At 38.8% G+C, this 26155-nt stretch overlaps 1 protein-coding gene across 3 annotated transcripts in view; it reads left to right on the forward strand.

Annotated features, from left to right (window-relative positions):
* EDA (ectodysplasin A) overlaps positions 1 to 26155 on the forward strand; it is a 426944-nt gene that overhangs the window by 236271 nt on the left and 164518 nt on the right. Inside the window, exon 2 of one of the 3 annotated variants that reach the window (XM_057301186.1) lies at positions 13459 to 13719. The exons of the other annotated variants lie outside the window; for them this stretch is intronic. Within the exon in view, the coding sequence (XP_057157169.1) occupies positions 13459 to 13470 (12 nt within the window). The 3' untranslated portion in view covers positions 13471 to 13719. Of the gene's footprint in view, positions 1 to 13458; positions 13720 to 26155 lie in introns of those variants that run through there. 3 annotated transcript variants of the gene reach the window in all.

Raw genomic sequence — 26155 nt, forward strand, 5'->3', positions numbered from 1 at the left:
TAAGGGTATCTGCTCCTCAGTGGCCTATACTAGACATATCAGACATTTGGACAAGTGTGATTCCCAAAATATTGGGGATACTGATAAATGAATGCCTACTTTTTTAAATGTAGTAAATTAGCATACAGTAAAATGTACTTGTTGTGGGGGGAGTTTTACTGTTCAGTGAGTTTCCATATACATGCATATTTATTTACCACCGTAATCGGGATACAGAGCAGTTCCATCACCAAAAAACTCCTTCATACTACCTATTTGTGGTCATACCCTCCTCTCTCCTTACTACTACCAACCACTGATTTGTTTTGTCTTTTCAAGAATATTATATAAATATATGTAAGTGCATATATACAGCATGTAACCGTTGAGACTGGTTTCTGTCACTCAGCATAATGCCTTTGAGATTCATCTAACTTGCTGCACGCATCAATAGCTCACTTGGTTTTTGCTAAGTTGTATTCCCTTGTTTGAATGTACCACAGGTTTTTTTTTAATCCATTCACACATTGAAGCAAGTTTCAGCTTTTTTTTTCCAGTTTTGGTGATTATAAATAGAACTACTAAATACATTGATGTACAGGTTTTTATGTGAACATAAGTTTTCATTTCTCTGGGATAAATACATAGGAGTGGGTCATATGATAATGTGATAATACCTAGTACTGGGTCATATGATAAGTCTATTTTTATGTTTTACTTTAAATGAAACTGTCAAACTGTTTTCCAGAATGGTTGTGCCATTTTGCATTCCCACTGGTAATGTATGAGAGTGCCACTTGTTCTACTTCTTTACTAGCACTTGGTATTGTTACTACTTTTCTTTTAATTTTAGCCATTCTAATAGGTGTGTAGTGTTATAGTGATTTTAATTTTACATTTTCCTAATGGCTAATTGTATGGAACATCTTTTCATATGTTCAACTGTCTACTTTTTATTTTGCAAAGTAAGGACATTCAAAACTTAAATATAAAAGGACATTATAACATCAAAAAGTTAATAAATGTAGCTTCATGAAAAGTTTACCACATTGTCTTAATTATTTTACCTTAGGCCACTTGAAATTTGGTTGTGAATAGGCATTGGTCTATAGTACTGACAAGCCCCTAATGTCTAGGACCAGTTCTTTTGGCATTGGCATTATTGTAAGAATTCAGGGATCAGCATAGTAGTTCTTCTTGCTGAAGGGTCTTACTAGATAAATCTTCATTGGCTCTATGCCATTTACAGGGTCACATGCAAACTTTCTGGCATGATAGTTGGGATACTTTATAGTTTTTCATCCCACTACCATTTTTTGCTTTATCTCCTACTATTCTCTCTACTACTTTGTTTCTAGCCACCTCACTTACTTTACTGTCCCCCATACAATCCCCAGTTTCATCCTTCATCTGGAATGCCCATCAAGCCTATTCAGATCCTACTTATTCTTCAAGCTGTTATTCAGTGTTTCACCAAGTATATTCTGAGGAAAACCTGCATTGGAATATTTTAGAATTATGAAATGTGCAGATTCCTGGGCCCTGCTCTGGACTTACTGAATTAGACTTTCTGGGGATGGGCCCCAGGAACTGAAATTCCAACAAGTGTCCAGTATGTGATCCTTAGTCACAACTGAATATGAGAACCCCTGAATCTAGCTGAAGTCCTATCTTTGTGAAGCCGTCATATGTGAGTCCTACTCCATAGTGATTTCACCTTTCTTTTAAGGATTGTCAAACTTTCTTCCTATTTAAATTTGTCAGCAGCACTCATTTAGACATTTCATCTATTATTTAAATGTTAAAGTGTGATTTAGTTTATAAGCCACTGAAGAATAGGAATTCTCTTCATATCCCGTTTAACATGTAGCATAATATAGTTTAATATAATGCACACAAAGTCTATACACACACACACACACACACACACACACACACATACATATTATTTCCATCCTTTTTGGTAGTGGAGTTCTGAGATTCAAGGAGAACCACAATTGTTTCTAATCATTTTTTCAAAGGCATAGTTCTGTGAACAATGATGATGTAAAGCTTTGGGAATCTTGCCTTTGATTTGAGATATTTTCTACTCCCAGTGCTAAACTGAATTAAGCCTTTGAAAATCCTATTGACACTTTAAAAAATCTTAAATATTTGTTATATGAAGGGGTGGTAGTGTCTCATTGCTTTTGTAGTGTGTTGACTAGCCAAGCATGCTTGTCTTTGAAACATACCATGTTGATTCCACTTGCTCCTCAGTGCTTTATTCATGCCATCTAAGTTTCGTATACTAACCTCTCTTTCTGCTGAAATTTTTCCCATTATTCAAGTCCCACAGCAATTCTCAACTCCTCTATAAAACTTACTGTTACAACTTCAGCCTACAAGGATTTCTCCCTCCTGTGAACTCCTAGTACTTCCTGCCTATAATTCTCATTTGGCACTTAACGTATACATTGTCTGGTAACATACTGTTGTTTTCTTGCTCCACTCTTATTTAACTTTCCATGGGTGAATGTCATGCTTTGCAAGCTAGCCACGATTCCTCGATGTTCAGGAACTTTTTTAAAAATATGTTTTTCTAGTGTAGAAAAAAAATGAAGAATTTAAGTAGTTGTAGCAATACATTGACCTTTATAGAAACAACTGTTGGTGGTGGAAGCTGACAGAGGATGTTGCAATGCTAGTTTCTTAAAGAGGCAACCAGTGTGAAAATCAATATTATACAAAGGCAGATGTATTGGGATATGACTTATGTACAACTTTAAATAATGTTTTTTTACTCCATGCTTGTAAATATATTCATAATTTGCAGTACATAATGATTAATGATGTGAGGGTGTGATTAAGGCCATATCTATACCTGACCTGCATACTGATCCATGGCAGGCACGACCAAACTGCTCGCTTGCCATCTTTATAATCAATATTAATTGTTGTGGCTGAATCCATCATGTGATGAGTCCCATTGGTTGTTAAGAAATCCTTAAAAACAGATGGCCAGTACCTTGGTCTGTTGATTCCACGCATGTAGTTGTGGTTTTATATACTGAAGGACAGATGACAGCATACAACACCTCTGTGGCTTATTAGTAGAGTTGGTCTGATTCAGAGGATACCTGGGAAACTGGACTTTTTGCCCTTTTACAAGGTCTGAAGAAGTAGGAATGGTTTGAGCCTCTGTCATTTTCTCAAATTCCCTTTGGTTCAGAGGCTACTTATCCAGTGCAGAAAGATAGGAGGCACCCTTAGCTTTTACCTTTCTCCAACTCATTTAATCCATATCAGGAACCTAGTTCTGTGCAGCCTACCCTTATAACATCTCTTGAGTCCATGCTGTATTTCTATCCTTACTACTGCTGCCTTATTTCAAGGTTTCTTATATCACTAAGATTAACTGTTTCACTACCTACAGTCTCATCTGCTTCCAATATATATTCCATAGTCATTGGGAGGGATCATGTTATTCTTCCTTAAAATGTTTCCATGGCTTCTATTGCTTAAATGATAAAATGTAGTCTTTAGGGTGGCATCCAAAGCCCTCCATTGTCTGGCCACTGCCTGACTTTCCACAGTCATCTCTGGAGAATCCCATTTGTATTCTCTAGCCACATTGAATTAGTTCCTGGATGTATCATGCTGTTTTATGCCTTCATGCTTTTGCACATACTACATTTTATGCTTGGAATGCTCTTTTCCAGTTTATCATTCTACCCCATAAAGGCTCTGAACAAGCCTATTTTACACTCTTCTATTATTTGTGCCTCCACTGCTTCCTATACACATTTCCATCTTAGCCCCTGTGAAATCTTATTTGTTTATATGTCTGACTACCCCAAATAGACTATAAACTTCTTTTGGAGGGGGGTTATAAAAGTAAAATTTATTTAGAATGACAAAGAAATTATAACAAATTATAAATTTTCAAACATTTACACCAAAACGTCACAAAATCTAGATCAAGGGTTTGTGTGTGTGTGTGTGTGTGTGCACGTGCGTGTATAACTTTTGTAAATTTTCCTGAAGCAAATAGGATATCTTTTGAATGTTGGCACTCTCAGATGAAACTAAGTAGAAATCAGGTCTTCTCACCCTGCTCAATTTCTTCCTTCATGGCTTCTCACTGTAACTATTACTTTTATTCTCTTTTGTGCTTATGCATTTAAAATTTTCTGCATTTTATCAATATGTTCTAACTAAATTTAACCAGTTTCTATTGAAAGAGCAATGAAATAAAAGCCAATTTAATCACACATATTATAACTTATGCCAACAATGCTTTGGATGTATTCACCTATGTGTGCATCTGTTCTTTTTCAGCTCTCATTTATTTGTTGATTAGATTTAAAACCACTGTGCCTTGTGCACATTGGCATCACATCCCACTTGGAAGAGAAAAATCCTCAGTAGATATACAATGATGTAAATCTTGTGACTCTATCAAATAAACAGGTTTCAGTAACATCTTTCCACCTGTTTGGCTAGTTCCAAGAACTTTTATTTCTCCCTTTTATACAACTGGAAATGAAGGCAGAGAATGATAAATGAACTGGGTTCCTATAGTCCAACACAGTGATTCTCTCTTTGGTCCAGTGTCATCCCTATCATCTGGAAACTTAGAAATGCAGATTCCCAGCCACATCCCATATCTACTGAATCAAAAACTCTAAAATGTGGAGGGAGAGGCAGCAATATGTAATTTAACATGAAGTCAAGATGATTCTGATGCATGCTAAGTTTGAAAAGCACGGGAACTTAAAGATCCTAGTATGCTATTGATTGCCCTGTTTTCTCCTTGTTCTGAAATTAATGTATAAGGCGTGTTATATCCTACAGAAAAATGCCTTAGTGGTATTCTATCATTATGCAAAACTGAAAATCAAGGGAGATCTTTGTGTGCCCTCCTTCACGGAGGGTAGGAAGTTTGGCATTATAGCAGATTATAGATCTACAGAGACGGAGTTTCCCTCTTGTTGCCCAGGATGGAGTGCAATGGCACAATCTCAGCTCACCGCAACCTCCGCTTCCTGGGTTCAAGTGATTCTCCTGCCTTAGCTTCCTAAGTAACTGGGATTACAGGCATGTGCCACCATGCCTGGCTAATATTGTATTTTTAGTAGAGACGGGGTTTCTCCATGTTGGTCAGGCTGGTCTCGAACTCCCTACCTCAGGTGATCCACCCACCTCAGCCTCCCAAAGTGATTTTTAAAATACCCTTTTAAGTACATGGTTGAACTGACCCATAATTAAATAACATCTCTAAAAGCTACAAATAATCAGACATCACAAATACAGAGCAGTAAACTAGGGGTAGTGAGCTACTATTTGGCATTTGTCTGAGTATATCTGCTGATCTCCGTTGGCCTTTAGTTCGGTTTTAATGGGCCACTCAAGTTTGGGAGCAGAAGATAAAACTAGAGACCTGAGAAAGGTGGGAGGTCAGATTGGAGAGCCCTGAATTAAGCCAAGATTTCCAAAGGGTCACATGCATATTGGATGAACTAGGAAAAGAAATCCTTGCAGATGGAGCAATGGAAATACATGCCTGTCTCAGTCTTGGTGCTGACTGGAGTGAGAAAAAAAAATTCTCCACTGAGATTTCCTAATCACAAGCCCACACTCAAAAAAAGGTTGAGACTAGAATTCCCACTGCTTGTGTGGCCTGAAAAACCCACAGAGATATCTGGAACTTTAAACATCTCCCACATTGGTACTGCTTTCCAAGCACCTCATATATATAATGCAAATCATATTTTGAAGAATTCATTTAAACACAAGCTTCAAATAATTCCTACAGATAAAGTTCCCATGAACATGAATTCACAATAAAAAAATCACACAATTTATGAAGAAGTAAGCCATTATAAGTGACTAAGCAGAAATAAATAGCAAACTACAGGAGCAGATCTACAAATACAACAGAAATTATCAGATAACAGACTATAAAATAATTGGCATAATATAGTTAAATAAAAGAAGGCCCTGAGGTATGATGAAGGTATAGGAGACTATCAAATGTGACAGGCAAATTTGAAAAAGAACCAAGTAGAATATCTGTAAATGAAAAATATAATCATTAAAATTAGAAATTCCATAGATTAAATAGATTAGACACAGATGAAGAGAGAATGAGGAATTGAAATAAATTATACAGAATGTAACACAGAGAACAAAGAGGTGGAAAACAGGCTAGGTTAAGAAACATGGAGGATAGAATGAGAAGGGTCTACCATGTGTTTAATTGGAGTTCCAGAGAGATAAAATGGGGGAAAGGCAATATTTAAAGAGAGAATGACTGAAAATTTCCCAAAATTGATGAACAGTACCCAATTTAGGATTTTCAATAAGTTCTAAGCAAGTTAAATTAAAAATCGTAATCCAGGCTTAGACATATTGTGGTGAAAGTATGAAACACCCAAATCAGAGAAAAGCTCAACATTAGCCAGGCAAAAAAGATTATACTTAGAAGAAAGACAACTAAACTCAATAAAATGACAGCTAACTGACAGCAACAGTGGAAGCCAGAAGAAATTGTAATAGTATCTTCCATAGTCAATGACAGTAGTCAGCAAATGTTTTCTGTAAAAAGCGCAATAATAATTATTTTAGGCTTTGCGGGCCATGTACAGTCTTTGTTGCATACTCCTCTGTTTGTTTTTTGTTTGTTTGTTTTTGGTTTCTTTCACAACACTTTCAAATATAAAAACAATTCTTAGCTCAAGGGTCACACCGAAACACACTGCAGGCCAGATTTGGCCTATAGGTCATAGTTTGCTTACCCTAATCTGTGAGATAATAACTGTTGTTTTGTTCATTTTATTTTATGGTCAGGGGTACATGTGCAGGTTTGTTAGGCAAACTTGTGTCATGGGGGTTTATTATATAGATTATTTCGTCACTCAGGTATTAAGCCTATTACTCAACAGTTATTTTTCCTAATCCTTTCCCTTCTCCCACCCTCCACCCTCCACCTTCCGACAGGCCCCACTGTGGTTTGTTTTGTTTTGTTTTGTTTGAGATGGAATCTCACTCTGTCGCCCAGGCTGGAGTGCAGTGATACCATCTCAGCTCAATGCAGCCTCTGCCTCCTGGGTTCAAGCGATTCTCCAGCCTCAGCCTCCCGTGTAGCTGCGATTATAGGCACCTGCCACCATGCCCAGCTAATTTTTGTATTTTTAGTAGAGACAGGGTTTCACCATGTTGGCCAGGCTGGTCTTGAACTCCTCACCTCAGGTTATCTGCCCATCTCAGCCTCCCAAAGTGCTGGGATTACAGGCATGAGTCTCAGTATGTATTGTTCCCCTCTATGTGTCCATGTGTTGTCATCATTTAGCTCCCAATTATAGATGAGAACATGTGATATTTTGGTTTTCTGTTCCTGCATTAGTTTGCTTAGGATAAAGGCCTCCAGCTCCATCCATTTTCCTGCAAAGGACATGATCTCATTCTTTTTATGGCTGCAAGTATTTCACGGTGTATAGATACCACATTTTCTTTATCCAGTCTATCACTGATGGACATTTAGATTGGGTCCATGTCTTTGCTGTTGTGAATAGTGCTGCAATGAACATACGCATGCATGTGTCTTTATAATAGAACAATTTATATTCCTTTGGGTATATACCCAGTAATGGGATTGCTGGGTCAAATGTATTTCTGTCTTTAGGTCTTTGAGGAATCACCACACTGTCTTCCACAGTGGTTGAACTAATTTACACTCCCACCAACAGTGTATAAGCATTCCTTTTTCTCCACAACCTTGCCAGCATGTTATTTTTTTACTTTTTTACTTTTTCATGATAGCTATTCTGATTGATGTGAGATGACATCTCATTGTGGTTTTGATTTGCATTTCCCTAATGATCAGTGATGCTGAGCTCTTTTTTTCACATGATTTTTGGCAGTGTATATGTCTTTTGAAAAGTGTCTGTTTATATCCTTTGCCCACTCTTTCATGAAGTTGGTTGTTTTCTTATAATTTTAAGTTCCTTATAGATGCAGATATTACACCTTTGTCAGATGCATGGTTTGCAAAAAATTTCTCCCATTCTGTAGGTTGCCTGTTCACTCGGTTGATAGTTTCCTTTGCTCTGCAGAAGCTCTTAAGTTTAATTAGATCACATTTGTCAGTTTTTGCTTTTGTTCCAGTTGCTTTTGGAAAGCAAAGATTTCTTCATTGTGAAATCTTTGCCTGTTTCTATGTCTTGAATGATATCACCTAAGTTTTCTTCCAGGGTTTGTGTAGTTTTGGGTTTTACATTTAAGTCTTTAATCCATCTTTAATTAATTTTTCTGTATAGTATAAGGAAGGATTCCAGTTTCAATCTTCTGCATATGGCTAGACAGTATTCCCAGCACCATTTATTGAATAAGGAGTCTTTTTTCCATTGCTTATTTTTGTCAGGTTTGTGGAAGACCAGATGGTTGTAGGTGTGCGGCCTTATTTCTGGGTTCTCTATTCTGTTCCATTGGTCTACATGTCTGTACTTATACCAGTACCATGCTATTTTGCTTGCTGTAGCCCCATAGTATAGTTTGAAGTCAGATAGCATGTTACCTGCAGCTTTGTTCTTTTTGCTTAAGATTGTCTTGTATATTCGGGGTCTTTTCTGGTTCTATCTGAATTTTAAAATAGTTTTTTTCTAGTTCTGTGAAGAATCTCAATGGTAGTTTATTTTTTTGCTCAGCATTTTATTTATTTTTTATTTATTTCAATAGGTTTTTGGGGAACAGGTGATGTTTGGTTATGTGGATAAGTCCTTTAGTGATGATTTCTGAGATTCTGGTGCACCCATCACCCAAGCAGTAGACACTGCACCTTATTTGTAGTCTTTTATCCCTCACCCCTCTCCCACACTTCCCCTCAAGTCCCCAAAGTCCATTGTATCATTCATGTCTTTGCATCCTCATAGCTTAGCTCTCACTTATAAGTGAGAATATACAATGTTTGATTTTCCACTCCTGAGTTACTTCACTTAGAATGATGGTCTCCAACTCCATCTAGGTTGCTGCAAATGCCATTATTTCATTCCTTTTTATGGCTGAGTAGTATTCCATGGTGTGTGTGTATGTGTGTGTGTGTGTGTGTGTGTGTGTGTGTGTTGCAAATTGTGCTGCTATAAACATGCATGTGTAAGGTTTTTTTTTTCATATAATGTCTTATTTTCCTCGAGGTAGATACCCAGTAGTGGGATTGCTGTATCAAATGGTAGATCTACTTTTAGTTCTTTAAGGAAACTCCATACTCTTTTCCATAAAGGTTATACTAATTGACATTCCCACCAGCACTGTAACAGTGTTCCCTTTTCACCACATCCACACCAACATCTATTATTTTTTGATTTTTTAATTATGACCATTCTTGTAGTAGTGAGGTGGTATCACCTGGTGGTTTTGATTTGCATTTCCCTGATAATTTGTGATGTTGAGCATTTTTCATATGTTTGTTGGCTGTTTGTATATCTTCTTTTGATAACTGTCTATTCATGTCCTTAGCTTACTTTTTGATGCAATTATTTTTTTTTTTTTGGAGGGGGCTGATTTGTTTGAGTTCTTTGTAGCTTCTGGACATTAGTCCTTTGTCAGATGCATAGTTTGCAAAGATTTTCTCCCACTCTGTGGGTTGTCTGTTTACTCTGCTGACTGTTCCTCTTGCCATCCAAAAGCTCTTTAGTTTAATTAAGTCCCACCTATTTAACTTTGTTTTTGTTGCATTTGCTTTTGGGTTTTTGGTCATGCAGTCTTTGCCTAAGCCAATGTCTAGAAGGGCTTTTCTGATGTTATCTTCTAGAATTTTTATAGTTTCAGGTCTTAGGTTTAAGTCCTTGATCCATCTTGAGTTGATTTTTTTGTACGAGGTGGGAGACGAGGATCCAATTTCATTTTCCAACATGTGGCTTGCCAATTATCCCAGAACCGTTTGTTGAACAGGGTGTCATTTCCCTACTCTATGTTTTTCTTTTGCTTTGTCGAAGATCAGTTGGCTGTGAGTATTTGGCTTTATTTCTGAGTTCTCTATTCTGTTCCATTAATCTATGTGCCTATTTTTATACCAGCACCATGCTGTTTTGGTGACTGTAGCCTTATAGTTTGAAGTCCCGTATTGTGAGGCCTCCAGATGTGTTCTTTTTGCTTAGTGTTGCTTTGGCTATGCGGGCTCTTTTTTGGTTCCATATGAATTTTAGAATTGTTTTTTCTAGTTCTGTGAAAAACGATGAAGGTATTGTTATGGGAATTGCATTGAATTTGTAGATTGCTTTTGGCAGTATGGTCATTTTCACAATATTGATTCTGTCTATCAGTGAGCATTGGATGTGTTTCCATTTTGGCTATGTGGGCTCTTTTTTGGTTCCATATGAATTTTAGGATTGTTTGTTTTATCTAGTTCTGTGAAAAACGATGAAGGTATTGTTATGGGAATTGCATTGAATTTGTAGATTGCTTTTGGCGGTATGGTCATTTTCACAATATTGATTCTATCTATCGATGAGCACTGGATGTGTTTCTATTTGTTTGTGTACTATGATTTCTTTCAGCAGTGCTTTGTAGTTCTCCTTGTAGAGATCTTTCACCTCCTTGGTTAGCTGTATTCCTAGGTATTTTATTCTTTTGTGGCAATTGTGAATGAGATTGCATTCCTGATTTGGCTCTCAGCTTTCCTGTTGTTGGTGTATAGGAATGCTACTGATTTTTGTACATTGATTCTGTATCCTGGGACTTTGCCTAAGTTGTGTATCAGCTTAAGAAGCTTTTGGGCCAAGACTATAGGGTTTTCTAAATACTGGATCACGTCATCTGCACACAGGGATAGTTTGACTTTCTCTTTACCAATTTGGATGCCCTTTATTTCATTATCTTGCCTGATTGCTCTGGCCAGGACTTCTAATACTATGATGAATAGGAGTCAAGAGAGGGCATCCTTGTCTTGTGACTGTTTTCAAGGGGGATGCTTCCAGCTTTTGCCCATTAAGTATATTGGCTGTGGGTTTGCCATAGATGGCTCTTATTATTTTTAGGTATGTTTCTTCAATACCTAGTTTATTGAGTTTTTTTTAAAAACATGAAGAGGTGTTGAATTTTATTGAAAACCTTTTCTGTATCTATTGTGATAATCATGTGGGTTTTGTCTTTAGTTCTATTTATGTGATGAATCACATTCATTGATCTGTGTCTGTTGAACCAACCTTGCATCCCAGGGATAAAGTATATTTGATCATGGTGGATAAGCTTTTTGATGTGCTGCTGGAGTTTGTTTGCTGGTATTTTGTTGAGGATTTCTGCATCAATGTTCATCAAGGATATTGGCCTAAAGTTTTCTTTTTTTGATGTTATCTCTGTCAGGTTTTGGTATTCAGATGATGCTAGCCTTGTAGAATGAGTTAGGGAGGAATCCCTCCTCATCATTTTTTTGAAATAGTTTCAGTAGGCATGAAACCAACTCTTCTTTGTACATCTCGTAGAAACCAGCTATGAATCTCTCTGGTCCTGGGCTTTTTTTGGTTGGCAGGCTATTTATTACTGCCTCACTTATGGAGCTTGTTATTGGTCTGTTCAGGGATTCAATTTCTTCCTGGTTCAATCTTGGGAAGGTATGTGTGTCCAAGAATTTAACCATTTCTTCTAGATTTTCTAGTTTATGTGCATAGAGGTGTTCATAATATTCTTTGATGATTGTTTGTATTTCTGTGGGGTCAGTGGTAATATCCCCTTTGTCATTTCTTTTTGTGTTTATTTGAATCTTCTCTCATTTCTTCTTTATTAGTTTAGCTAGTGGTATGTCTATTTGATTAATTTTTTCAAAGAAACAGCTCCTAGATTCATTAATCTTTTAAATGGTTTTCCATGTCTCTATCTCCTTCAGTTCACCTCTGATTTTGGTTATTTCTTGTTTTCTGCTAGCTTTGGGGTTTGTTTGTTCTTGATTCTCAAGTCTTTAAGTTGTGATGTTAGGTTAACTTGAGATCTTTCTAACTTTTTGATGTGGGCATTTAGTGCTATAAATTTACCTCTTAACAGTGCCTTAGCTGTGTCCCAGAGATTCTGGTATGTTGTATCTTTGTTCTCAGTAATTTCAAAGAACTTCTTGATTTTTGCCTTAATTTCATTATTTATCCAAAAGTCATTCAGGAGCAGGTTATTCGATTTCCATGTAATTGTATGGTCTTGAGCCTTAGTTTTGATTTCTAACTTGTTTGTACTGTGGTCCAGGATATTCTTTTGTTATGATTTCGGTTCTTTGGCATTTGCTGAGGAGTGCTTTGCTTACAATTATGCAATCGATTTTAGAGTATGTGCCATGTAGTGATGAGAAGAATGCATATTCTGTTGTTTTTGGGTGGAGAGTTCTGTGGATATCTATCAGGTTCATATGATCCATTGCTGAGTTCATGTCTTGAATATCTTTGTTAATTTTGTCTCAGTGATCTGTCTAATATTGTCAGTGAGGTGTTAAAGTCTCTCACTATTATTGTGTGGGTGTCTAAGTCTCTTTGAAGGTCTCTAAGAACTTGCTTTATGAATCTGGGTACTTCTGTGTTGGGTGCATATATATTTAGGATAGTTAGATCTTCTTTTTCAGTAGAACCCTTTACCATTATATAATGCCCTTCCTTGTATTTTTTTTTTATCTTTGCTGGTTTAAAGTCTGTTTTATCAGAAATCAGGGTTGCAACAACTGTTGTTTTCTGTTTTCTCTTTGCTTGGTAGATTTTTCTCCATCCCTTTATTTTGAGCCAATGTATGCCATTGCATGTGAGATGGATCTCTTGAAGACAGCATACCAATGGATCTTGGCTCTTTATCCAGCTTGCCACTCTGTGTCTTTTAATTGGGGTGTTTGGCTCATTTACATTTAAAATTAGTATTGATATGTATGGATTTGATCCTGTCATCATGATGTTAGCTGGTTATTTTTCAGACTTGATTATGTGGTTGCTTCATAATGTCACTGGTCTGTGTACTTCAGTGTGTTTTTGTAGTGATTGGTAATGGTCTTTCCTTTCCATATTTAGGGCTCCCTTCAGGAGCTCTTGTAAGGCAGGTTTGGTGGTAACAAATTCCCTCAGCATTTGCTTGTCTGAAAATGATCTTATTTCTCCTTTGCTTATGAAGCTTAGTTTGGCGGGATATGAAATTATGGGTTGGAATTTATTTTCTTTAAGAGTGTTGAATATTGGCTTCCAATCTCTTCTGGCTTATAGGGTTTCTGAGATGTTCACTGGTAATCTGATGATGGGCTTCCCTGTGTAGGTGACCTGACCTTCTCTCTAGCTGCATTTAACATTTTTTCTTTCATTTCAACCTTGGAAAATCTGATGATTATGTGTCTTGGGGTCGACCTTCTCAAAGAGTATCTTCCTGGGGTTCTCTGCATTTCCTTTATTTGAATATTGGCTTCTCTAGTTAGGTTGGGGAAATTCTCATGGATGATATCCTGAAATATGTTTTCCAAGTTGGTTCTATTCTCCCCATCTCTTTCAGGGACACCAATGAGTTGTGTCTTCCCTCTGTCCACTCTCAGCACCTTCACTCTGAAGATCTGTTAAAAGCACACGAGTCATCTCAGTCCCTCAGTGGGAGCTGTTTCACCTGGCGTCATCTAGTCAGCCATCTTCAATAATAACTGTTAAATGAACATTTATATCCACTGAAACCACTAAGTGAAATAAAAATGTGTTTAGGCAAAGAACTGAGTTTATGACTTATAGATCCTCACCAAGGAAACTTCCAAAAGATGTACTTCACAGAAGAAGAAAATGATCCCAGAAGGAAAATTTGAGATGTAAGACAGAAGAACAAGCAAAGATTGTTTAAACATGTGGGTAAATATAAACAAACATTGGCTTTATAAAACAATAATAATGTCTAATTTGTAAGTTAAAGAAAAACTATATAGAAAGAAAATACCAGACAATAACATGATACAAACCAGCAGGGGATGATCCAAGTTCAGGAAAAGATTGTTCATGAATATACTAACCTTAAAACTTAAATATACATGCTGTAAATTCTAGGGTGAACAATAAAATAGTAGAAATAGAGTAGATAGCTTTCAAAGTAATAGGAGTGAAGGGGATCCTCAATCCATAACAGTGGGGAAAAAGGAATATGAAAAGAAATATAGAAAAAGTGGGAGAAATACAAAGCACAAAATGAGCTGGTATGTATATAATCACAGTAGATGTAAATGGACTAAATTCTCTGGTTAAAAGACAAAAATTATCACACTTACAAAATAAATTTAGGCATATGCTCTCTATAAGACACTCATCTAAAGCATAAGAACACAGGAAGATTAAAACCCAAAGAATAAAAGACAAATACTAACAAAAAACTGAGATACTACATTACTATCAGACAAAATAGAACTTAAGGCAAAAAGAATAAAGTAGGTTTCTACTTAAACATGGTAAATTAACCACGTTTCTGTCATTTAGTAGGAGTTTGTGAAATATTTGAGATAAAAATGATAAGAATCCATGAGGACAAAGAGAACAGGAGAAGAAACTTCAATTCATGAGACAGTTTAATACATATTGAAGAGAATAGGTAGAAGATAGATGACAGCAAGTATTAGTTATCTACGGCTGCATAACAAATTACTCCAAAACTTAGTGGCTTAAAATAACAAGTACTTATCTCACACCATTCCTGAGAGTTAGGAATCTGGAAGTAATTTACTTGGGGATTCCTGGCTCAAAATTTCTCATGAGGTTGCTGTTAGGAAGACTACAGTCATCTGAAGATTTGACTGGGGCTAGAGGATATGCTTCCAAAATGGCTCACTCACATGGCTATTCGCAGGAGTCCTCAGTTCTCCACCACATGGGCCTCTCCACAGGTTGCTTGAGTACCATTATGACATGTTACCTGGCTTCCTCCAGAGCAAGTGATCCAAAAGATAAATGATGAAGACACAGTAGTACCTTTTATGATTTAGTCTCCAAAGTTGCATACCATCATTTCTGCTTTATTCTGTTCATTAGAAGCAAGGCATTAAGTCCAGCTCACAATCAAGAGGGAAATTAGGTTTTATTTATTGAAGGAAGGAATATTTTTAAAAAGTTGTGAACATACATATTTTCTTGAGACAGAGTCTCACTTTGTCACCCATGCTGAAGTGCAGTGGCATGATCATGGCTCACTGCAGTCTCAACCTCCTGGGCTCAAGTGATCCTACTGCTTCAGCCTCCCCAGTAGCTAGGACTACAGTCATGTGCCACCATACCCAGCTATTTTATTTTATTTTTTTGTAGAATCAGGATCTCTCTATGTTGCCCAGTCTAGTCAAACTTCTGGCCTGAGCAAACCCCTCTCCTCGGCCTCCCACAGTCCTGTGATTACAGGTATGAGCCACTGTGCCTGGCCAAGAACATATTTTAAAACAACCACTGAGTGGCAACTGAGTAAAGTAGAGTAACTACAACACAAATGCCTGCATAATGTGGTACTTACTAGAAGGAGCCAATTGGCCCTGTATAACCCCTGAGAGATTTGTAACTTTTAAGCACTGAATCCAACAAGAAGCCAGGGAAATATGCAGGGCTGAAAACAATAGCCTTGACTAGAAATCCATATAGGAAATAGTTGGACTCTCAGATCCCCTCACTCTAACACACACCACAACAGCACCACCACTAGGAAAGAAAATAGATCTTTATTTTCTGAAAAAAAAAAAATAGATGAATATCTCTATGGTAAAATTAATAGATGGTAAACCAGGGGATACTGTCCTGCCCTCAAATTGGTATCCAGTGAATTGTGTGCCTCCATCCTCTCTCTTGCCTCTCCTGCACAGTAAGGAAATACAGGATTCTTAAGAAATTAAATGGCCGGAGAAAGGACCTCCAGATACTGATATTTGAGACTCCCCTAAACAAATAATCACCTTGCCTTCAATGACCCTACCATATGGTCTACCCATTGACAAGCTCCAATCATGTGCACACAAATTTCAGTCAGTTTTTTATTGATTCATTTTTTAACATGAACATGTAGGCAAGGATTACTACATAGCTGAGGAAGCCTCAAACATTAAAGATAGGGTAAACAACAGCCAAACAGAAAAGAAGAACTTGAAAAAAATAGACAATAAAGCAAACAGAAGAAAAGTGTATATATATATATACATATATATGTATATATGTGTGTGTGTATATATATACATATATATGTATATATGTGTGTGTATATATATACATATATATGTATATATGTGTGTGTATATATATACATATATATGTATATATGTGTGTATATATGTATATACATATATATGTATATATGTGTGTATATATACATATATGTATATATGTATGTATATATGTGTGTATTTATGTGTGTGTATATATGTATTTACACATATACATATGTATGTATATGTATGTATGTGCATCTACAGGTGTATGTATGTGTGGGCATATATGTATATACATACATATGTGTATGTATATGTGTGTGTGTGTATATATATTCTGTGCAAAGTGAGAGAGGGAATAGTTGTGTACTAGCTTAAATATTGCACCATTTTGTATTTTGAGATGGTTGAAATGGAACCAAGCACTAAAATTTGAAACGATCTTATACACATGCAAAAACTGGCAGCTTTTCACATGTAGCATTATATTGACATTTTACTTGACTTCCTAAGCCACTAGTGAATTAACCTGGCTTCTTTGTATTCATTATTTTAAAGAATGTATTCATTTGTTTTTACATACTAATGTTAGAAGTAAGTGCTGGGGTAGAGCTAACTTAATTGCTCTCTCTCTCTCTCAGTGTTGTTATTCTTTTTTAAAATGTTTGTTTTATAGAAGTATAATTTACATACAGCAAATGTTGCCTTTTAAATTTTTAATTTTAAAATTGTACTATTCTGACACAACCAAGGACCCTCACAGAGTCCACTTCACTCCCCTGCTAACTCCACTGGAGCAGGTGCTGGTACTCACAGCTGCAAGACCTGAAGATGGATCACACCTGAAAATTGATGCACTCTTTGCAGACACTCCCTAGTACCAGCCCAGAGCCCATTAGCTCCACTGGGTGGCTGGACCCAGAAGAGAAATAACAGCCACTACAGTTCAGCTCTCAGGAAGCCCCATTCCTAGGGGACAGGGAGAACACCACATCAAGGGAGCACCTCGTAGGACAAAAGAATCTGAACCATAGCCCTTGAATCCCAGATCTTCCCTCTGACATAGTCTACCCAAATGAGAAGGAACCAGAAAAACAATTCTGGTAATAGGACAAAACAATGTTCTTTAACACCCCCAGAAGATCATACCAGCTCACAAGCAGTGGATCCAAACCAAGATGAAATCTCTGAATTGCCAGAAAAATAATTCAGAAGGTCAATTATTAAGCTAATCAAGGAGGCACCAGAAAAAAGTGAAGTCCAACTTAAATCAAAAACATGGCCAGGCAACAGTGGCTCATGCCTGTAATCCCAGCACTTTGGGAGGCTGAGGCGGGTGGATCACTTGAGGTCAGGAGTTCAAGAACAGCCTGGCCAACATGGTGAAATCCCACCTCTACTAAAATTACAAAAATTAGCCAGGCATGGTAGTGCATGCCTGTAATACCAGCTACTCGGGAGGCTGAGGTATGAGAACTGCTTGAACCTGGGAGGTGGAGGTTGCAGTGAGTCGAGATCGCCACTGCACTCCAGCCTGGGTGACAGAGCGAGACTCCATCTTGAAATAAAAAACATGATACAGGATATGAAAGAAAAATTATTCAGTGAAATAGATAGCATAAATAAAAAACAATCACAACTTCTGGAAATCAAGGACACAGAGAAATGCAAAATGCAAAATGCACTGGGAAGTCTCAGCAATAGAATCAAACAAGCATAAAAAAGAACTTCAGAGCTTGAAGACAAGGCTTTCAGATTAACCCACTCCATCAAAGACAAAGAAAAAAGAATTTAAAAAATGAATAAAGCCTCTGTATTAGTCAGGGTTCTCTTAGAAAGACAGAACTAATAGGGTATATATATAAAGTTTATACTTAATAAACTCCCATATATATACATACATATATATGTATATATAGTGGGATCACAAGGTCCCACAATAGGTTATTTGCAAGCTGAGGAGCAAGAAGAGCCAGTCCGAGTCCCAAAACTGAAGAACTTGGAGTCCAATGTTTGAGGACAGGAAGCATCCAGCACGAGAGAAAGATGTAGACTGGGAGGCTACGCCTGTCTCTTCTTTTCACATTTTCCTGCCTGCTTTATATTCACTGGAAGCTGATTAGATTGTGCCCACCAGATTAAGGGTGGATTTGCCTTCCCCAGCCCACTGACTCAAATGTTAATCTCTTTTGGCAACACCCACACAGACACACCCAAGATTAATCCTTTGTATCCCTCAATCCAATCAAGTTGACACTTAGTATTAACCATCACAAGTCCACCCCTTGTCAACTTGAACCCATACACATCTCCTGAGATCATTCATAATCTTCAAATAAAGACAATGAGGTCATAATTACACCTAACATAATACAACTGTCCTTCGTACAACTGGAATTTACCAATCCCCAACTCAAATACTATGAAATAAAGTTAACACTTAAATGCTGATACGAAGTCAGTAAATCTTACGTCACATGATAAAGGAAAAGGAAATAAGATGAAGATATTTTCTTAGTACAAGTATATAAATGCACCAACATGTTTTTAACAAAAGAAGTAGGAAATATTCATGACAGTTACAGTCCCCGTTTCTGCAGCTGGTCACGTGGTCATAGCTGGTATTGATGACTACCTTCTTCTACTACCCATTCTGTATTCTCTTTGCCTTCAGCGAGCACCTCAGCAGGTCATGGCTTTTTTCCTGGTGGAGTGACTCAAACCTTCATTCCTGGAGGGTCTGGGTCATTCATAGTCCTGCCTGGATTGGGCTGTTGTAGTTTCCCATTGACCTTAATCACAAGGTATGGTAATGCTAAGAGACGCCCTAATGGATCTCCTGTATTCCATGCATACTCTTCCTTACCATCCTTGTGGAGTAGTAGACTTATTTCATGTTGATAGCCTGGGTCAACCACCCCAGCCAACACTGTAACTCCCCTTTTACCCTGTTGACTTAAGATTAGGAGGAGCCTAAAGTGTCCAGGTGGCAATCTTAACTTCCAGTTTAATGGAATCATTGTTGTGTCTCCTGGTGGCAGCGTTCTTCCCTCTAGAACTAAGATCTCTAGGCCAGCAGAACGTAATGTTGCGGGAACAGGAGGCAAAAATTTTGCTAGTGGATCACTAGGGGTGATGGTAAGTGGTGCCACTTCCACTTCCATCTCTTGATTCCTGGACCTGTGAATTCTGGCTATGGGAGAAATAGTACCATATATTGGATGCTGATTCAGAGCATACACGGCCTTATGGAGAACTTTGCCCCAGCCTGGCACGGTGTTGTCACCTAGTTGGCATTGTAATTGTGACTTCAAAAGGCCATTCCACCGTTCTGTCAATCCAGCTGCTTCAGGATGATGGGAAACATGGTAAGACCAGTGAATTCCATGAGCATGAGCCTACTGCCGCACTTCTTTAGCCATAAAGTGAGTGCCTCGGTTAGAGGCAATGCTGTGTGGAATACTGTGATGGTGGATAAGGCATTCCGTTAGTCCACGGTTGGTAGTCTTGGCAGAAGCATTGTGTGGAGGATAGGTAAACCCATATCTGGAGTAAGTGCCTATTCCAGTGAGGACAAACCTCTGCCCTTTCCATAATGGAAGAGGTCCAATATAATCAACCTGCCACCAGGTGGCTAGCTGATCACCCCAAAGAATGGTGCTATATCGAGGGCTCAGTGTTGGTCTCTGCTGCTGTCAAATTGAGCACTCAGCAGTGGCTGTAGCCAGGTCAGCCTTGGTGGATGGAAGTCCATGTTGCTGAACCCATGCATAACCTCCATCCCTGCCACCATGGCCACTTTGTTCATGAGCCCATTGGGTGATGGCAGGGGTGGCTGGGAAAAGAGGCTGAGTGGTGTACACAGAATGAGTCATCCTATTCACTTGATTATTAAACTCCTCCTCCACTGAGGTCACCTGTTGGTGAGCATTCACATGGGATACAAATATCTTCATAGTTTTTGACCACTCAGAGAGGTCCATTCGCCTACCTCTTCCCCAAATTTCTTTGTCACCAATTTTCCAATCATGCTTCTTCCAAGTCCCTGACCATCCAGCCAAACCATTAGCTACAGCCCACAAATCAGTGTATAATCGCACATCTGGCCATTTCTCCTTCATGCAAAGTGCACAACTAGCATTGCTCGAAGTTCTACCCACTGGGATGATTTCCCTTCACCACTGTCCTTCAGGGATGTCCTAGAAAGGAGCTGTAGTGCTCTAGCTTCCACTTTCAGGTGGTGCCTGCATATCATGCAGAACCATCTGTGAACAGGCTGTAATCTTCTCTTCCTCTGTCAACTGATCATAGGGAACTCCTCATGAGGCCATTGGTGCAGGCTGGGGGAGAGAAGGTAGGGTGGCAGGAGTGGAGACCATGGGCATTTGAGCCACTTCCTCATGTAACTTACTTGTGCCTTCAGGACCTGCTTGAGCCCAATCACGTATATACCACTTCCATTTAATGATGGAATGCTGCTGTGCATGACCCACTTTATGGCTAGATGGGTCAGAAAGCACCCAGTTCATGATAGGCAGTTCAGGTCTCATGGTGACTTGATAACCCATAGTCAAACTGGAAAAGCCCAGTCTCTCTGGCCAAGAGCTGTCTCTCAAAAGGAGAGTAGTTATCTGCAGAAGATGGCAGGGCCTTGCTCCAAAATCCTAGAGGCCTCCGTTGTGATTCACCTGTGAGAGCCCGCCAAAGGCTCCAAACAGCATCCCTACCAGCCACTGACACTTCAAGCACCATTGAATCTGCTGGGTCATATGGTCCAAGTGGCAGAGCAGCTTGCACAGCAGCCTAGACCTGTTGCAGAATCTTCTCCTGTTCTGAACTTCACTCAAAACTGGCAGCCTTTCGGGTCACTTGATAAATAGGCCAGTGTAATACACTCAAATGAGGAATGTGTTGCCTCCAAAATCCAAATAAGACCACTAGGCATTGTGCCTCTTTCATGGTTGTAGGAGGGGCCAAATGCAGCAACTTATCCTTTGCCTTAGAAGGAATATCTTGACAGGCCCCACACCACTGGACCCCAAGAAATTTTACTGAGGTAGAAGGTTCCTGAGTTTTAGTTGAATATATTTCCCATCCTCTGGCATGCAAATGTCTTACCAATAAGTCCAGTGTGTTTGCTACTTCTTGCTCACTGGTTCGAATCAGCAAAATGTCATCAATGTAATGGACCAGTATGATATCTTGCAGAAGAGAAAAGCGATCAGGGTCTCTCCAAATAAGATTATGACGCAAAGCCAGAGAGGTAATATACTCCTGAGGTAGGATAGTAAAGTATATTGCCGGCCTTGCCAGCTGAAGGCAAATTGCTTCTGGTGGGCCTTATGGACAGGAATGGAAAAAAGGGCATTTGCCAAGTCAATGGCTGCATACCAGGTACCGGTAGATGTGTTAATTTGCTCGAGCAATGAAACCACATCTGGTACAACAGCTGCAATTGGAGTCACCACTTGGTTAAGCTTATGATAATCCACTGTCATTCTGCAAGATCCATCTGTCTTCTGCACAGGCCAAATGGGAGAGTTGAATGGGGATGTGGTGGGAATCACCACCCCTGTGTCTTTCAAGACCTTGATGGTGGCACTAATCTCTGCAATCCCGCCACCGATGCAATATTGTTTTTGATTTACTATTCGTCTAGGTAGAGGCAGCTCTAATGGCTTCCATTTGGCCTTTCTCACCATAGTAGCCCTCACCTTACTAGTCAGGGAGCCAATGTGAGGGTTCTGCCAGCTGCTAAGTATGTCTATGCCAATTATGCATTCTGGCACTGAGGAAATGACCACAGGATGAGTCTGGGGACCCACTGGACCCACTATAAGTCTGACCTGAGCTAAAACTCCATTGATTACCTGACCTCCATAAGCCCCTACTTGACGTTTTGGGTCCCCTGGAATCAAGGTCAGCTCAGAGCCAGTGTCCAGTAGTCCCCAAAATATCTGATCATTTCCCTTTCCCCAGTGCACAGTTACCCTGGTAAAAGGCCGGAGGTCTCCTTGGGGAAGGATAGGAGAAAGATTCACTGCATAAATTGTCAGTAATATAGTGGGGTCCTTCCTCAAGGGGACCCAGCCTCCCCTTCATTCAAGGGGTTCTGGGTCTGTAAACGGGCTCAAGTCTGGAAATTGATTGAGGGGCTGTGATTCAAACTAGTTTTTTGTCCATTTGACCTAGAAGTTTTCTGTTTGTGTAATTTAAGTAGGAATGCAGTAGGCTTCCTATCAATTTCACTTCTAGGAACACCATGATTAATTAGCCAATGTCAGAGCTCTCCACTAGTCAGACTATTCTGATTGTTGCTTTGCCTCTGCTGTCCATTATGGTAGCCATGCCCACCTTGCCTTTCATGGTTGAGTGCTGTCACATGGCCGCTGCCACCTCAGGATCCAATTATTCCCATTGTATTTGAATTTTGTAGTTGAGTGACTATGGTTCCCACCATTAGATCTGACATACAGAGAAGAGCAATTACAGGGCTATTCAAAGATGCAGGTGCTGCCCTCACAAATCTATTTTGCAAGGCATCAGTCAAGGGTATAGCTTCTGGACCCTCCCAGCTGGGATGAGTAAGTCTAAAGTAACTAATCCACTCCACCATCCCAATCTCCCTAAGCCTTTGGATCCCTTCCTCTACATTAAACCAAGAAAGATCAGGCATTTCCAGCTCACTCATGGTGGGCCATCTTTTAATCCATATTTCAGCTAACCAAGCAAATAAACTATTTTAACCTTTTTTAACTCCCTGAGCTGCAACATTAAAAGCAGAGTCCCTACTTAGTGGGCCCAAATCAATAAATTCAGCCTGATCCAACTCTATGTTTCTTCCACCGTTATCTGATACCCTTAGTATCTATTCCCATGCTTGTTCTCCAGGTTTCTGTTTATATTAATTAGAGAACTCAAACAGTTCTTTTCCAGTGTAGTGCACCTCCTCATGGGTCACACTCTCAAACTTACCTCTAGGGGCCCGCCGGGAGTTTAGTCTAGTTATAGGTCTAGAGGCAAACAGAGATGTTGGGGGTGGTTTCTGAGGAGAATCAATATTATCTTGCCTGGCAACTGCCTCAGGGGAGGCCATTACTGTTGCCTCAGGCAGTGCAGGGTTTATCTCCTCAAAGGTGGACAAGCTGATGGCAGCATAGGTCAGGGAGGGGACGTTGCCACTACTAGGGATGGGGAAACTGTTCCTTCTTGCAAAAAAGGTTCATCAGAGTTTGCAAACTCAGTGTGCCCAGCTTCATCAGGGTCCTCCCACGCATCCCCATTCCAGGATGCAGGGTCCCATTTTTTTTCCAATCAATGCCCTCATTTTAACAGTAGATACTTGGCAAGGCTGTGCATGCATCTTTCATTGTAGGTCAACCACTCATATAATAAGAGCTTGTGTCTGTTTTTCCACAGTTTCAGCTCTTTCTCTGCAGGAGATAAGACTCTCACTCAGGGCAATCTTAGCAGATTTGCGGCTCAGTATCTGCTTCTGAAGTCAGGTGACAGAATCCCTGAGTTCATTTTCTTTCATCACTTTTTCCACTGAACTTAGGAGCAACCAACCAGCTTCATTATGTTCCTTGGTTCTCCACATATGGTCAAAGGTATTATGTATAGAGTCATTGAGCTCCTTGCCTCTCATGAGTGGTGAATCAGAAGTGTCAAATGCATTTATTTTGCATAACTCTCTAAACAGTTTCTGCCAAGGACTATCAGTGTTCTCCATACTATTAGAAGTAGAGTCCTTAGCATTTTTGAGTCTAATCATATTAAGCAGCCAACTCCAGAAACCCCAAAACCAACAAAAGAACTCCATGCTTAATATTCTGTTTCTCTAGAAACACTCCCGGTACCAAAATCTGTATTAGTTATGGTTCTTTCAGAGGGACAGAACTAACAGTATGCATATATAAAGGGGAATTTATTGAGTATTAACTTATACAATCCCAAGGTCCCACAATAGGCTGTCTGCAAACTGAGGAGTAAGGAGAGCCAGCCTGAGTCCCAAAACGGAAGAACTTGGAACTTGGAGTCCAGTGTTCGAGGGCAGGAAGCATCCAGCATGAGAGGAAGATGTAGACTAGGAGGCTAGGCCCGTCTCTCCTTTTCACATTTTTCTGCCTGCTTTATATTCACTGGAAGCTGATTAGATTGCCCACTGGATTAAGGGTGGATCTGCCTTCCCCAGCATATTGACTGAAATATTAATCTCTTTTGGCAACACCCACACAGACACACCCAGGATTAATACTTTGTATCCCTCAATCCAACCAAGTTGGCACTCAGTATTAACCATCACATCTTCCAAGAACTTTGGGACTATGTTAAACATCCAAACCTAAGAATAACTGGCTTTCTGAGGAAGAAGAGAAACCTAAAAGGTTGGAAAAGATATTTGAGGAAATAATTGAGGAAAACTTCCCTGGCCTTGCTAGAGAGCTAGACATCCAAATACAAGAAGCTCAAAGAACACCTGGGAAATTCATCACAAAAAGATCATCACCTAGGTACATAGTCATCAGGTTATCTAAAGTCAAGACATAGGAAGGAATCTTAAGAGCTGTGAGACAAAAACATCAGGAAACTTATAAAGGAAAACCTATCAGATTAACAGCAGATGTCTCAACAGAAACCCTACAAGGTAGAGGGGATTGGGGTCCTGTTTTTAGCCTCCTTAAACAAAACAATTATCAATGAAGAATTTTGTATCCAGTGAAACTAAGCTTCATAAATGAAGGAAAGATACAATCTTTTCCAGACAAACAAATGCTGAGAGAATTTGCCACAACCAAGCTGGCACTACAAGAACTGCTAAAAGAAGCTCTAAATCTTGAAACAAATTCTCAAAATACACCAAAATAGAACCTCCTTAAAGCATAAATCTCACAGGACCTATATAACAATAACACAAACAAAAAAACAAGGTATTCAAGCAACAAATAGCATGATGTATAGAATAGTACCTCACATCTCAATACTAACTTTGAATGTGAATGGCCTAAATCCTCCACTTAAAAGATATAGAATGGCAGAATGGATAAGAATTCACCAACCAAGTTTCTACTGTCTTCAGGAGACTCGCCTAACACATAAGGACTCACATGAACTTAGATAAAGGGGTGGGAAAAGATAATCCATGCAAATGGACACCAAAAGCAAGCTGGAGTAGCTATACTAATAACAGACAAAACAAACTTTAGAGCAACAGCAGTTTAAAAAGACAGAGCAACATTATATGATAATAGAAGGACTAGTCCAACAGGAAAATATCACAATTGTAAATATATATGCACCTAACACTGGAGCTCCAAAATTTATAAAACAATTACTACTAGACCTGAGAAATGAGATACACAGCAACATAATAATAGCGAGGGACTTTAATACCCTACTGACAGCACTAGACAGGTCATCAAGACAGAAAGTCAACAAAGAAACAATGGACTTAAAATATGCCCTACACAAATAGACTTAACAGATATATATACAGAACATTCTACCCAACAACTGCAGAATATATATTCTATTCCTCAGCACATGGAACATTCTCCAAGATAGACCATATGATAGGCCAAAAAAAACTCAACAAACTTAAGAAAATTGAAATTATAGCAAGTACTTTCTCAGACCATAGTGGAATAAAATTGGAAAGCAACTCCAAAAGCAACCCTCAAAACCATGCAAATACATGGAAATTAAGTAACCTGCTCCTGAGTGATCATTGGGTTAAGAACGAAATTAAAATGGAAATTTAAAAATTCTTTCACTAAACAATAATAGTGACACAACCTATCAAAACCCCTGTGATAGATCAAAAGCAGTGCTAAGAGGAAAGTTCATAACATTAAATGCCTACATCAAAAAGTCTGAAAGAATACAAATAGACAATCTAAGGTCACACCTCACAGAACTGGAGAAACAAGAACAATCCAAACCCAAATCCAGCAAAAGAAAAGAAATAACAAAGATTAGAGCAGAACTAAATGAAATTGAAACAAACAAAAAAAAATAAAAGATAAATGAAACAAAAAGCTG

This window comes from Pan paniscus, chromosome X (assembly GCF_029289425.2).
Source record: "Pan paniscus chromosome X, NHGRI_mPanPan1-v2.0_pri, whole genome shotgun sequence".
In the NCBI taxonomy this organism is placed as follows: Eukaryota; Metazoa; Chordata; class Mammalia; order Primates; family Hominidae; genus Pan; species Pan paniscus.